General features: G+C 34.1%; 1 protein-coding gene across 2 annotated transcripts; it reads right to left on the bottom strand.

The window, feature by feature from the left end:
* Positions 1–2,282: 2,282 nt before the first annotated feature.
* Positions 2,283–14,846, bottom strand: NF-YA1 (nuclear factor Y, subunit A1). 2 transcript variants are annotated; one of them, XM_086452152.1, is made up of 6 exons: positions 14,655–14,846; positions 11,418–11,729; positions 8,563–8,675; positions 8,328–8,399; positions 5,585–5,749; positions 2,283–3,026 (listed from the first exon to the last, which is right to left on the bottom strand). In XM_086452152.1, exons 2-6 carry the CDS (start codon positions 11,686–11,688, stop codon positions 2,595–2,597), a joined length of 1,053 nt encoding a protein of 350 aa, XP_086308278.1. In that variant the 5' UTR covers positions 11,689–11,729; positions 14,655–14,846; the 3' UTR covers positions 2,283–2,594. The 2 variants fall into 2 exon arrangements, with proteins under 2 accessions (XP_086308278.1, XP_086308279.1); XM_086452153.1 differs by lacking the exon at positions 14,655–14,846 and adding an exon at positions 14,197–14,592.
* Between the last annotated feature and the right edge of the window lie 253 nt (positions 14,847–15,099).

The raw sequence follows: 15,099 nt of genomic DNA, 5'->3' as shown, positions 1-15,099 counted from the left end.
CCAAGATTTAATATCACACGTTTAATTTTTTTTATTTTTTGAACGAGACGTCTCAAACTTGTTCGAGACGACTCAGTATCAGGCCTGGACAAAATGAGATGCAAAATTGAGTTTTAAAACTATGATGTGATTTCTCATGTGAAAAATGGGTTAGAAAATGAATTTATTTGAAAAATGTGTTTTTTTTTAGATATAAGATTATATTTTTGCCGTAGAATTTAATTTCTCACCCAAAACGAATTTCTAACATGACTCGGGGTATTTACTAGCTGACTCTTGTATTTACTAGTCAACTCAATGATTTGCCAAGCTGTCTTGACAAGTTGGTTCCATTGAGGTTTTACAACTATGCTAAAAACTCTATAGGGCAAACAAACGGTGTGGAACTCATTTTCCCATAGAAATTTCTTATTTTTCTATGGCTATTTTCTAAAATTACCTTGAAAACGAATTCTTTAGAATCATAGTCCCCATAAAAATTTTCAAAATCAAAGTATTTATAGGCTATTGCGATAGATAATAGTGGTAGATAAATAAAAAATAAAAAAAACTCACCACTATTGTCCCACACAATTTTTTTCTACTCTGAGTTCCCCCTCTCCTCCCCCTCAAAAAAATAAATAAATAAATTAATTAATAATAATAATAATAATAATAAATAAATAATCTCTTTCTTAATGGAAGTGGATCCTCAGTAGTAGCGCATGGTTCCTGTATCACACTTTCAAGGGATGAGAGATGTATTTTTTTTTAAATAATTAATATCTCAACCTCTTGTCTTTATGACTTAGATTTGATTTAAAAAAAAAAAAAAAAAAAAAAAAAAAAGCTAAGTTTTTTAATTCAAATCCATGTCATTAAAAATGAACCGTTACATTTATATATTTTAAGTATGAGATCTAAGTTTATAGCTGATGTGGCACTATTTCAACAGTTGAAAGTGTGCTACAATGTTGCTACAGGAGCCGTGGGCAAAATCATGGCTCGGGCACTGCCCTTCCGCTTTTTTGTAAGGAGATTGTGCACTCTATTTTTTTCACAGTTTGCCACTTGTAATTGGGTCAACTTTTTTTTTAATATTATATAAAAACAATTATTTTTTCAATAAATTAAATAAGGGGTGGGATCCGTTGACTAACGAGAAAACACAAATCCAATCGATGCAAAATCGATCTTGCGATTTATGTGTATCTTGATAACACAAATCTAGGAGATATTTTCCCTAAAGATAAATCTCAACCATTGAATTTTGTATTTAAATAATTGGGATCATGTGTGTGTGTGTGTGTGTTTTTTTTTTCTTTTTCTTTCATGAGTCAAGAAATCTAGACCCAGTAAATATTTATTATCTAAATATATAAATATGATCTAGTGGCTAAGCATCTTTAAATCCAACTTAATTTTTAAAAAATATTATTTACATAAACTATTTATTACCAAATAATTATAATCGAGGTTAAACGACAATGGTCACCTTACTTCACGCTTTTAGAGAAGAAGAAGACAGGTTGACATTTTACCATCTTAAGAAAAGAAAGCTTTAAATATCAAGTGTCCTACCGCACATGGTTTTTTTAAAACTCATTTTGCATCTCATCTCGTCCATGAACAAGACTGAGTCATCTTGGATGAGTTTTCTGATACGTTTAAGTCGTCATCTCATTCAACAATGAGAAAAATGAACCGTGATTTTAAATCTCATCCTATAAATTTGACTTGCCTATAATCTTTACGGATCAGATGAGATTTAAAACCATGCCTGTTGCTTTCTATGTTTCTGCATTTTTGGTCACTAAAACTGGAAATTTAAAAAAAAAATAATACCCTAAATCTACAAAATTCAATCCTAAAACAAATGACATATTTATGGCCAACTTCGTCATCATTCTAGACCATTTCAACAGAGAGAGCCATGCCCAACATTATGTATGTCCCGAGTAGAGACCATTTAATCTGTTTTTTTTTACAATCTTTAAAAAAAAAATTCTGCATAAAATTGGATGAAGTCTGATTTGTTTGAGATCCCCCAACAAGCGTTTTAAAGGGAAAAAAATAAAAAACTAAAAACAAAATAATGCTGAACTGACCTCAGGTTGGAACCTCATATCGCACTTCTTCACGTGAAAGTGTATGGGAATCAAGATGCTTTTCATCAAGATATGAGTGAAAAAGCATTTTGATTCCTATCCCCTTTTCACGTCAAGAAGTGTGATATGAGGTCACAGCTTGAGGTCACTCCAGCAAGACTCAAAAATAAAAAATAAAAAATAAAAACAGGGGGAGAAGGAAAAGGTATTTGTTTCCTCTTATAGTTCAGTCAATTAATTCTACAACATCTATTCACCACTTTTGTACAGAAGACAAAAAAGGGCAACAAGGGTGGTGGCGCGAAAACACCACGGCCCACCCCTCCACCTTCACCCATACCCGTGTCTGAGTAACAAACAAAACAAACTAAAAAACCAAGCCAAGAATGAATTGCCTGAAAGACTACATATAACTAGGGATTCCCCACTCCCGTTCGATGGGTCCATGCCTCCAGCACCGCAGGCAACGCTGGAGAGACACTTCAATCCCCCCATATTCACAAGAGTTCATTGGATGGTGAGTGCCCTGTGAGGGGCCTGGCTCACAGGAATGCTTCTCCGCTGCTGCTGGCCCGACCACTTACCTTCATCTCCTCCCTCACCTGAGAGAGTATGAAGTGTTGACAACCGGAACTCATGTTGATGTCGGTAGCAGTTATTGCTGTTGCCGCTGCCATTAGAGTACGTATGTGGTTCGTGCATTTCCTGGTCTCCCTTTGATTCTTGCTGAACACTGGAGGAATCCAGATTTCTAGTAGGATCAGTGAGTAATGGTTCAGATCCTGTTGAGTGTGCAGATGGGACTGCTCCAGAACCCGTGCCCTTCTCAGGTGTGGGGTTAGCAGAATCACTCTTGAGTTTCTTCTTGTTGAGAAAACGGCCTCCACAACCCCTTTCCCTTCTCATTGCATGCTGGTGCCGAGATTCATGGAGATATGGCTGTCGAAAATGGCAAGATTGTTAAGCATACAAGGTAACTAGAGCATGAATCCATTCTGAAAACCCATGCACCAAAATGATAGGCCAGCAAAGGTTTTCGATGTGAAGTATGTTTGAATGATAATTATGGATTTCAATGGTTTAAACTAGGCTGGAGTGGTTCTAAAACAGATCTGAAATTAAATCAGAAAGTAGCTTTAGGTGAGCAACAAAACAGGTGATAGAGGTCTGAATTTAAGCACATAAAAAAACAAAAAACTCAGCTACTTAATGCTTTGAGAGCAAATGATGTATACCCCCTTAACAAGAAAAAGCAGGAAAAAATCATGTATATAAAAATAAAAAAAATATTAAAAAATATTTTAAAAATGAAATATTATGGTTCTGGGGGAATACTAACGTCCAAGACCTCATGGGGACATTAGCATTCTCCACCATAATTTTTTCCAATAATACCCCTCCCCATTTTTTTTAAGTGAAAAATGGTATATTAGTATTTTTACATAATAAATGTTTATTTATATAATAAATAATTTTATTTTACATAATTAATATTAAGGCATTTAGTCTTTAGATTTAAATATCTTATTTGCAATAAATGTTTTGGTAATCAATGCAAACAAGCGTTTATTATGTACAAGACTAACATACCCCTATCTTTTTCACTAAAAGACAAAATAAGGGTATTACTGAAGAAAAAATGCGGTGGTGAATACTAATGTCCCCATGAGGTCTTGGACGTTAGCACTCCCATATATATATATATATATATATATATATATATATATAGAGAGAGAGAGAGAGAGGGTGTTGGGCATAGATATGGTAGGGACATCCTATACTCAACAGCTAAAATTCCAAAGGGGAATAGAAACACTCCAAATTCTGGAGAATTTCTAATCAAGCAACAAATATCTAAAATAATAACTCTAAAAATAAAAATCCAACTAATAAAAAACTCTATACTCTTAACTTTTAGGGCCAATGGCAGGAAATGGGCCTAGGTTTCAGTATATAAAACCCAGTCTAAATACATCCAAGTGATCTAGGCTAAGTATTTGACCCACATTCAATAAAATGGGTCAATCCATAACAGGGTACACAAATTCATTAAAACATGTCAGCCCAAGAACCAAATTACTTGATTATCTAAGGAGATGGGTAGGATCCACCAAAAGCCCCTAAAATTGCAATAAAACCAATTTTGACCTTGAACCAACAAACTAGTAAAGCCCCTTAAATCAGGGGCATAATTAGAAAATTGACCGCATCATAAGTCTATAAATACAAAAAGCCATGGCCATTAGGGTGGATCCTATACTTTTTGGGAAGACTGAGACTCCAAACCTCTGGAGAAGATTAACCACACAAGCCCTTCTCCAGAGATAAAATCAAAGACTCTTCAACAACAATACTTCACTTCATTTCAAAAGAAGATAAAGATTGCTGTAACTGAGTAAGGAGAGTAAATCTACAAGAAGACCTTAGGATTGATTACCTAAAGCTCTTCCAATACCAGAACACTCCATACGAAGAAGAAAAAAACAATGGAGTCTCCACTTTCTAAGACAGTGCCCTAACCAAGAGAAATCTCTTCCCAAGAATGTCACAGAAGCCTCTTTCCACCCAAACAAGTGGTTTTCAATAATGATAAGCAAATTGGATCATAGAGTTGACCATACTTTAGACAGGGGAGTTGCTGCTAAATGAGTATTAGTAAGCTCACCTTTTATGGTACATGATTAAAAGATGTTGAGTGATACTAACTTGACCCAACAACCCTCACTTGCACAACTAATATATATATTTTTAAGGGTAAGCTGGCCTTGAACCCACGACCCCAAAGTTGCACAAATTTATGTTCCTATGTTGCCCCCCACCCCGAGTGGCAGAAATCTCTACTTTTCCTATCTTACCCACACAATCCTCTCGCACCATCCTTCCTCCTCAGGTTGCATGTGGGCACCATACAAATTTTGCATAGTTTAGGAGATGACCCGAGCTTGTCCTCAAACTAGAAGATATCTGATTTCTATTGCCTAGCCTTCAGGAAAAGAACATGTTAGACTATGCTATGGCCAAAGACAGAATTGAATAGAGGAACGAGATTCCTTCAGCCGACTCCAATGCAAGCAAACATTGTGGGCACCATATATAATTTAATGGATGGTGATGATACAAGCAAACATTTTTTTCTACAATTAAACTTACTATGATATAAATGTTACTCCTGTGCATTATGGTTGCTCACTAAGATGCAAACAACCTGGTTATCAATAGAAAAATGGGAACAACCTAGTAACTATATTAGGCCTTTACAGTCTTAAGATCATCCTTTTAAGTTTTAAAATTCCATTTCAGTAGAAAACACGTCAATAACCAATCATCTTATAAGTAGCAATTATGTCTACAATTAAACTGACAACCTATTTAAATGTTGTTCCAATTCCATTAAATTTTCATGTAGATGCAAAGAACCAACAAGGCACAAATATGGATGACCGACACAAGTAATTAATACTTAGGACAAATAAATTGAGCAATGCATGCATATCTACCTTTCTAACTTTTATCAGTTTCTTCTCCAGCTCAGCTTTGGCACGCGATTGCCTTCGCCTCATAATTCCATGGTACTGCTTGGCATTCACATACACAGGCTCCTCTGCCATTTCAAGAGGCAAAGGCATTCTAGGATGATGCATTCCAAGTAAATGAGGATGTACCTGATACAATTGGCAACAATCATTAGGCAAAACAATTTCATGTTAAACATCCATGTTGGGAATGCCCTTTATTAATCTTGTTAGCGTAAAAGATACCATATAAATAAATACTTACACCAACCATAACAAGGAATCTAAACCATGTTTCAAGTCTCGGGATTCTCCAGCGCCGATACCAACATGTCAACAATCGGGAAGAGACAAACCCGAGACAATGCAAGAGACCACAAGATGCACTAAGAGTTAAAAATACCAAAACAAAAGATGAAAATTTAAAATATATTAATACGGATAGCTGGAGTATTAAAAAAATTAAAATACAACCAATCAAGGTCCACTTGAGTGTTATCACTCTATCAGAGCCCCCCCACCCTCCCCAACCCCCCGGCTACTCTATCCATTTTTACTTCTTAATACAACTTATAACATTTCATCTATACATTGATTAATACGATTTGTCAAACTAATGTTTGTGGCCCAACAGGGAAAGAATCTGGCTCATGATCCAAATATCATGGATTCTAGTTCAATATGAATGATGAAGTTATGGGCAACGCATATTGAACAATGGTGATTGCAGCAAATGTTGGCATTTCCATATTGAACAATATGAATATGACAATACCAAAACAAAAGATGAAAATTTAAAATATATTAATATGGATAGTTGGAGGAGGAAAAAAAATTAAAATACAAACAATCAAGTTCCACTTGAGTGCTATTACTCTATCATACCCCCCACCCCACCCCGCGCACACGTGCTATTGTATATATTTTATACAACTTATACCATTTCATCTAGACATTGATTAATATGATTTTTCAAACTAATGCTCGTGGCCCAATAGGGAAAGTGAATGATGAAGTTGACACACGGGCAATGCATATCGAACAATGTTGATTGCTGCTAATGTTGGCATTGCCATATCGAACATGAAATAACCATAAAGAACACCTAGAGGGGTGAATAGGTTTTCTAATAGTTTTTTATTATCACAACACTTAATGAACCAAACAAGCAACCGCAACATACAACCAATCAGAATAATAAACAAGGTAGAGTTTTAGTGAAAATCAAACCACACAAAAGGCACGTATTTATAGTGGTTTGGCAACCTCGGTCCCTACTCCACTCTCGCAAAGCCTAATAACTTGAGCTGATATCTTTTTCTCAATGCTTTCGGATTACAACCGCTTACACAAAAAAGCGAGCACACCGCCGCAATACTATACCTGGGACTTACACTCGAGCTAGTTATGAGATTTCACAATGAGAAATCTCAATAAAAATAGAAATAAGATAGAACAACTCTCTCTCTCTAACTCAGAGTATTACTAGAAAATGGATTAGCGAATAAGAAAGGAGGATGGAAAAAACTCAAGAGCTTAACTCAGATCTAATTGGTTTTTTGCTTGGTGAACTTTACTGATAGATCTCTCTTATTTATAGAAAATAAAGAAGAATAGGGTTTAAAGAGAAACCCTAACAACTAAGGATGGACTCTTGAAAGAATCATCAATTTCGAAAACAACCAAAGACCAAGTCTTTCTTGGATAAAGTGATCGTTAAAACAGAAAAAGTAGCACAAACTGGGTTTTAAGTGCTCGGTCGACCGAGGAGTAAACTCAAGAACTCTGAGACTTTCAGGTTAGTCGATCGAGCAGTCTCGATCGCTGAGTGAACAGAAATGAAGGTACCCAACTCTCGGGTTTGATCGTCTGAATGAAAAAAATGAAGAGATCTGAGTTTCGGGGTCGGTTGACTGACCAAGTCTGACTTTCTTTTTCAGCGTGTGATGATCTCGATTGGTCCTTCATTCTTCTTTCCAACCTCTTTAGCATGATCTTCAATGAGTTTGACTTCGATATGATTCTTCAAGCTTCAGACTTCCCAAAAACGAACTTAATTATATCAATTACAAATAAACCAAAAGATTTACAGGGAAATCATTTACAAAAATCAATACAAATCATGGATGAGGGCAAATACTTCTATAGAACAATATGAACATGACGATGCCAATTGAGTGATGCACGTCAGAAGATAAAACAATACAACCAATCTGGGCAACCAGATCGATAAGAAAGCAAACAGTGTAAATTGTGCAACATGGATAACTCTTGTCCCTATCCAAATCGAAACCAAGGAGTGTTGGGCAATACATATCACTCAAGACTGAGACTTAAAACCATAATCTTAACAGTACACTCTCAATTAATAACAGTTCTTAAATACTTCAGAAGTCCCCACTCCAGTTCACATTTACGAACAAAAGAACTCTTTACTTTGTGTCTAGCATATAAATTCGGAGTAATGGGCTAAAACGGAACTCCAAAAATGAGAACAGAAGTGAGTCTCATTTCGAAAGATCAGAGACAATAACATAACAAAACTGGATATATAAAAGCATATTCCTAACAGAGGTCATCAACAAATAAATGACTACATACGATACCAAGTCATATAACTAAACATGCAATTTCTCTTTTCATTTTGATCAGCATCAATTATGTAAATCAACCCAATCAGGCAAGCATCATCATTTTAATCAACTTGCACAGAATACAGGTTGTGTACCAGAGACTGGGTTCCATAAACAGCCATTATTCCCCCATGATATGGATCAGAGTACGGGTACGATGCACAAGCCTGTAACAAATTGAAAGAGCAGTAAGAATCCCTTCAGCAGTACCTTTACATTATCCCCAAAAAGCATCCAATATATGAAGTCTTAATTTCTTGGATAAAAAAAGATAATGTCTGCATAAGTAAAGCAACTACTACAATTCCAAAGGAGAGAGAGAGGTCTTACAACTGAGTGACCAACAAGTTCAAGCTGTGAATGTGGGACCAGGAATTCACCACCTGTTGGAGATATAGACACAGCATGCTGCAGATGCTGAAGGTCCTGTGCGTTTTTACCATCTGACCATAAAAGGGAAATCTTCATTAGTATCACAACAAAGTAATTATGTCCAAAGATGAACAATCTAGATCTATTTGTTGGTGGACAATAACAAGTGTCAACATCCAACCTTGAATCAGACCTTTGATATGTAAGACAAATTGATAAATTTATTTCAGCACAAGATAGATTTGCAACACATACAGTTCAAGAGATAACGTAAGCAAAATCAAAGCTCATACTAGAAGTTAATGGTAGAAGTGGAACTGAGACAGCCCCTCAAAGAATAAAAAGAAAAAGTAGTGGGTTCTCTAGAAGGCAATCAAGATAGAATAGAGTAAGTACAAGAATGTTCAAATGAGGATATACTTGGCTTGGCATTATGGTTCATCGCAATGTTAACTTGGACATGTCTGGATCTCGATTTAAGAAACAGATACAATGAGTTGGAAAACAAACCCCCAAACCTGATAATTCTACCACATTTGAATAGCTATTCCATATATTATGGTATCAACTGATGTGTTTGTGAAATTAAATTGTGATTAGCTATGAAAATGGATTCACCAAAGGGTTCATAATACGAATATACAATAAACAACCATGTGGAGTGTGGAAATGAAAAGCAACAACATCCTATTACACATGTGCAAGTATTGAGAACTCAACAATAATAAACAATAGTACCCTACATAGAAATGAGAATGATAATCACATTAGCAACATATACCGTAATATGTAATACATTTGCTTAAATGGAGAATACCATTAATTATTGCATTCAAATGTTGTTGTATTTTTATTTTTTAAATAGGTATGAATAAATCACAAATGTGTCCAACTAACAAAAAATGGAAGATTGTGTGCATTCATATAAGAACATAATATGCTTAGAATACATCAAAATAAGATTATAGAGATACCTAACTAATTATAATTCATTTACGCTAATTAATGAATATATATATATTCATTACCACAGAGATCATCCTAAAAAAAATGAGCCCATTTCGAAGCTTCTAGCCCATATAGGACAAAACATGTTGGCTATGTCATTGGCTCTTGAACCCGACCAATATATATATATACACATGGGAAATGTTCGGCACCTTATGTGTTTTGATCATCCTCACCAAAAATAGCCCATTCCGAAACTTCTAGCCCCATGTTTACAAGTTGAATAAGCGTGGACCGTCAATTTTTTTGTAAACCACTTTTGATGGGGTTAGAAGTTTTGGAATGGGCTGATTTTTTATGAGGATGATCTCTTTAGGATGATCACCCCATCGAGATCATCCTCACCAAAAATCAGCCCATTCCAAAACTTCTAACCCATGTAGGATAAAACATAGGGTGCCGATCATGACCCTATATATATATATTGGGATCCGTTGACTACTAAGAATGACTCATGAAAAAAACACATGATCCCAACCCTTTTAAACACAAAATCCAATGGTTTGAGATTTATGAGTATCTTGATAACACAAATCTCGGAGATTCTTAACCCGGGGATAAATCTCAACCATTGGATTTTGCATTTAAAGGGTTGGGATCCTGTGTTTTTTTCACGAATCATTCTTAGGAGTCAAGGGATTGTGACCCTATATATATACATATTGCTAAGCTATTAATTAATATTATTATATGTGATTTATAAATCCTTTCTACAAGCAATTTATAACTTCTATTACGTTTATGAATTTAATCAATATCTTTTGAAAAAAAATTCAAAAAGAATATTTCTAACAGAGTTTACTACTCATCAAAATATTTCATGAAATGAATAGTGATTTTCACCAAAATATAGACAAAAAGAAATTGTCAATTAAATTTCTTGTCGGATCTTATGGAAATGAAGATATTTTGAAATTTCTTGTTGTGTAGAAAATATAAAAATAATGTATTACAAGCTAATATATGTGAAATCACATGAATGACACTAGAAAAAGAATCAATTAAATTTCATGTCAGATCTTATGTAAATGAAAATATTTTGAAATTTCCTATTATGTATGAAATATAGAAATAATGTATTTTTTGATAGGTAAAGATGGGTTAGTGGTTAGGATAAGAAGTATGGGTTCAAGGGGGTTTGAATATAGAAATAATGTAATACAAGATAACATATGTGAAATCACATGAATGGCACTTGAAAAAGAGTTGGAAACAAAACATGTACAATAAAACAAGGATTTGTCTAAATAAATATCACATTTTAGAGAGAGAGAGAGAGTCCTTGTTACATAGGCTAATGTTAACTATCTCGAGAAGTTCAACGCAAATTAGAATGCCCTCAAGATTAAGCAATGTTTATTGGGTAACACCTTCTTATAAGAAGTATGATAAGATCAAAAGAATGCCTACATCCACTAGATCCCCAGTTCCCATCAGGTAAGAAAGATCAACTGATGTGTTTGTGAAATTAAATCGTGATTAACAATGAAAATGGACTCACTCAACATGTTAATTTTCTGATTCCAACAATATACAAAAAAAAAATTTCATCCAAACCAGATTAAGAGGCATGTTGTTCATTTTAAGTTTTTTTCTGTTTTCTTCCAACTGGCATATTAGGCAACCAGATATTCAAAGATGCTTACTTTTTTCTTGGATCCCAATAAGCTCACAAATAACTGTAAAAAAAATATTCAAGACTACTTTCACTGCTTCAAAGCATTAAATTTTCTGTTCTAGCAGTGACTTGCAAGAATATTTTCACAGCACATCTTGTTAAACAACATATGATCTTGAAGAAGTACCTGATTGTGGCATCACAGTAGTCTGCATTTCTTTAGGAACACCAGTCCTCTCATCGAGGCCACCACCACCTTGCAACTGGATGGTTTTTGTCCCCATGCCACCGTCTGGTGATTCTAGTGAAGATGATTTTGATGAGCTCTCCCCTAGAGTAACTGAAGGGGCAGTACTATACCCAACATCACGCCACCAAGGTTGAGGAACAATTGTTGATGGTGGAATGCTATGGGCATTGGGTTCTAGCAAATTTGCATTTTCAGATTTTGTGTGCATGATTCCAACTTTCTTCTGTAAACTATCAAACACCTATCCAACTATACACCCCAAAAAAAATAAAAAAGAAATACAGGATTAAAAAAAAAATGCATTACAGAAGAACCATTAAAAGAACAGAACGAAGGAACAAATGAAAGCACACTGCAGGATTACTGGATATAGGAACCCAAAACCAATGAATGAGAAAAGAAAATATGAGTGCCCAACTAAATGAAGAGAATTTAACAATCCTAGTTCTATTGTGCTTGTAGGAACTTCTAGAACACAGTGAAAAATTTAACAACTGCACGGAACAACAATGATTTGATTCTAGTGAAGATATACAAGGGTTTTGATTTTGACCTATAAAAAATAAATAACGAGAATTGCGATTTTCAACAAATCATAATAGAACCAGGAGCTAGAACATTGGTTTCACACAGAAGACAGTGAAAATCCAGCAATAGTCATGTAACAATGCGAACAATTGTGTCAAACCCATGTCTGGGTCGCCCTTTAGCTAACACGATAGCAATTGCAATGATTTTTATTCACTACCAGCAACCAAAGTATTAAATTTCAGTTACGATGCCAATCTCGTTTAGAGATTGTGGTCACGATCTGAGGTATTAATAAAATTTCATGAAAATGATAGAAATGTTGAGGAAATTTTCATTGAAACTACATAAATAATTAATAAATAAAATGAAAACATATTCTTAAGTCATCAAGCAATCATATGAAGTGTGAAACTACATGTTGGCAAAGTATCCGATGACTTGACAATCAAAAAACAATTATATTTTACATAGAATAAAAGTAACAATATCATGTTAGCTAAGATACTCATTAATATTTAAAATAATTACTAAAATGCATAAATCATTAAGTACTATATTCACACATTATTATTTCTTTATTTTTTAAAAGCCAAATAAATAAATTATTGACATATCCAACAAATTAGAACACGGACGATTATATGTTTTGGCTCGTATGAAGAGCTACAATGCTTGTAAATATAAGATGATAGAGACATATCTAACTAAACAATGAGTATTAAGTGTAATTTACAAGTCTTTTAAAAAAGAAATTTTTCAAAAATTTAATCAATATTTTTGCAAAAAAGAATATTTCGATCGGAGTACTGTTGTTGAAATATTTCCATCGACATATTGTATTTTTTATACATGAAATTTGATGCTTTTGGTTGAAAGACGTTCACTATATATTTTTTTCACCGAAATATCTAAATTCAGTCACTCTCAACAGCGATGGATGTTCACAAAAAGACAGGAATAGTTTGTTCTCAGTATTGTTGTAGTTGGCAATAGCGATTGGGAATGGATTGCACATGAACTGATCATTACAACTCTAAATAATTTGGGAAGATCAACTAGTATCAAGAGATTTGGATCGATTAATAAATTAAAAAAAAAAAAAAATTGATCATCCACAAGTTATGCAAGACATGGAAGTTATTCGATCAAAACAATTAAACCCTAATATATATACACTAAACTCTTTAGGGTTAAAGGAGTAAAAAAGGGAGGCGGAGGAAGGAGAGGAAAGACAATAAAGTTGAAGGGGTGAAGAGGAAGTAATGTGGACCCCACTCCACTGTAGCTGAAGGAGGTGTTTTTCTCCCACAAAACTATAGTAAAGTGGGACCTGTTTTATTATATAGATATACATTAAATACTTTTGTCAATTGAGTGGGTTTCTAGTTTCGGATCTGAAAGAATGTCTGGTGGGTTGGCAAAAAGAGTTTCAACAATTGAAAAGCATGTAATAGTGAAGGAATGGGAAATCACACACGTAATTTGGTAGAAGCAATTTAATGGAAAACATCTCACAACTAAGAGAAGCGGCATAAGGAAACATGCACTACTCGAAAGAACGACCCCAAAAAGATCAATCAAGGGGATTGAATCCTAAGGTTTCAATAAAACTTCAATTTATCAAAATATATATAAGGATTATGTTTCATCATGGGATGCTAGAGGCATGAACATGCTTTGATAGCAATAATGATGTAGAATGTCAAATTAATCCTATGGAAACAAAAGGATTGGCTGAACTCTCCACCAAGAAGAAGAATATCTTTCTTCTATCTTTGGAAATCTCACCCACCATAAGATCAAAGATACATTCAGAGGCCAAAAAAGAATTGCCCGGAAGATCCGTCCCTACAAAAACTTATAGAAATTCAAAACCCAAAACTAAAAGAGTTCTACTAATAGTAACTACCTCATAATTCATCCCTACTTCAAATAACAAATCCTAAAGATGAATCCTACTTAACAAACAGTTGTTCAAAATGAAGTTTATTATATTCCTGTGATGCTTGAGCTTTGTTTTTCTTGTTTGATCTAAGGGTTCTCTTAAGCCTATTCATCTGATCTGCACCACCACCACCATCTAAAAACCAAAAAACTGAAATTAAAAACAAAAATAAAAGAAGAAATAACAAACAAGAATTCATAGATAAACACATGAAAAGTACAAAACTGTTGAAGTTAATACCTTTCTCAGTCATGTAAGCCAAAAATCCGCTCAATTCGAAGCCAATTTCTAAATTTATTCACTTAGAAGATCAAAACCCTAACCTCGGAGATCAAAGAATCAAAAACAAAAAAACAAACTAATTCTCACACACATGCAGCCACTCTAACCAATTCTACATAGACTAATTCTTAATCCAACAAAATAAACTTCAAAACTACAAGCGTCGAACAGAATCAAAGATCAATTAACAAAAACAGCAAGGGAAAAAACAAGAATCTCAAGAACTAAACTCGCACTGAAATTCACCCAAGTACCAAGAACCAAAGCATCAAAAACTAAACCGAAAATCGGAAAAATCAACTGGAATTTGTATCACAGACACAGACAGAGAGTAATAGAGAAACTAAGAAGATTTAAAAAAAAAAAAAAAAATCAAAACTATGAAATTTGATTAACAAGAGAAGCAGAAGAATTACTGATTCGGAAGAACAAGTAGCGAAGGAACCCTAGATTTCTCTCGCATATAAAATTCAAAGCCTTTGATTTCTCGTTAAATCCATTTATTCTGCCATTCCTGCCAGTGCATGGTAGATTTGTAGAAACAGTAATAAGAAAGAAAAAAAAGAAATCTTTTTCTTAATTTTCTTTTATAGCCACGCGATGAAGCAAAGGTCATTATCTTTGTCATTTAAGATAAACTTTTTTTTTTTTTTTTTTCAATTTAGTTTCTTTAGTATCAAATCATCGTTTTTTCACTTACAGACAGATGCGTCCTTATCTTTTTCTTGAATGGCATTAATATCCCTTTCTTTTTTAATTATTTATATACTGACACGTGTACATGTGTTTCTAACTCATTTAATTTTCTGATAATTTAATTGAATGAATCAAATGTTAAATAATCTTTTTCTTTTTCCTTTT

This window comes from Akebia trifoliata, chromosome 8 (assembly GCF_017979445.1).
Source record: "Akebia trifoliata isolate Shusen 1 chromosome 8, ASM1797944v1, whole genome shotgun sequence".
Taxonomy (NCBI): Eukaryota; Viridiplantae; Streptophyta; class Magnoliopsida; order Ranunculales; family Lardizabalaceae; genus Akebia; species Akebia trifoliata.
This window is presented reverse-complemented; position numbering and strand designations above follow the sequence as displayed.

Coding starts and splice junctions, on each gene's coding strand:
- NF-YA1 (XM_086452152.1), bottom strand. CDS start 11,688: ATGCACACAAAATCTGAAAATGCAAATTTGCTAGAACCCAATGCCCAT. Junction 8,400..8,562: donor AACTTGTTGGTCACTCAGTT/GTAAGACCTCTC, acceptor AATTTGTTACAG/GCTTGTGCATCGTACCCGTA. Junction 3,027..5,584: donor AACTGATAAAAGTTAGAAAG/GTAGATATGCAT, acceptor CATTTTCGACAG/CCATATCTCCATGAATCTCG.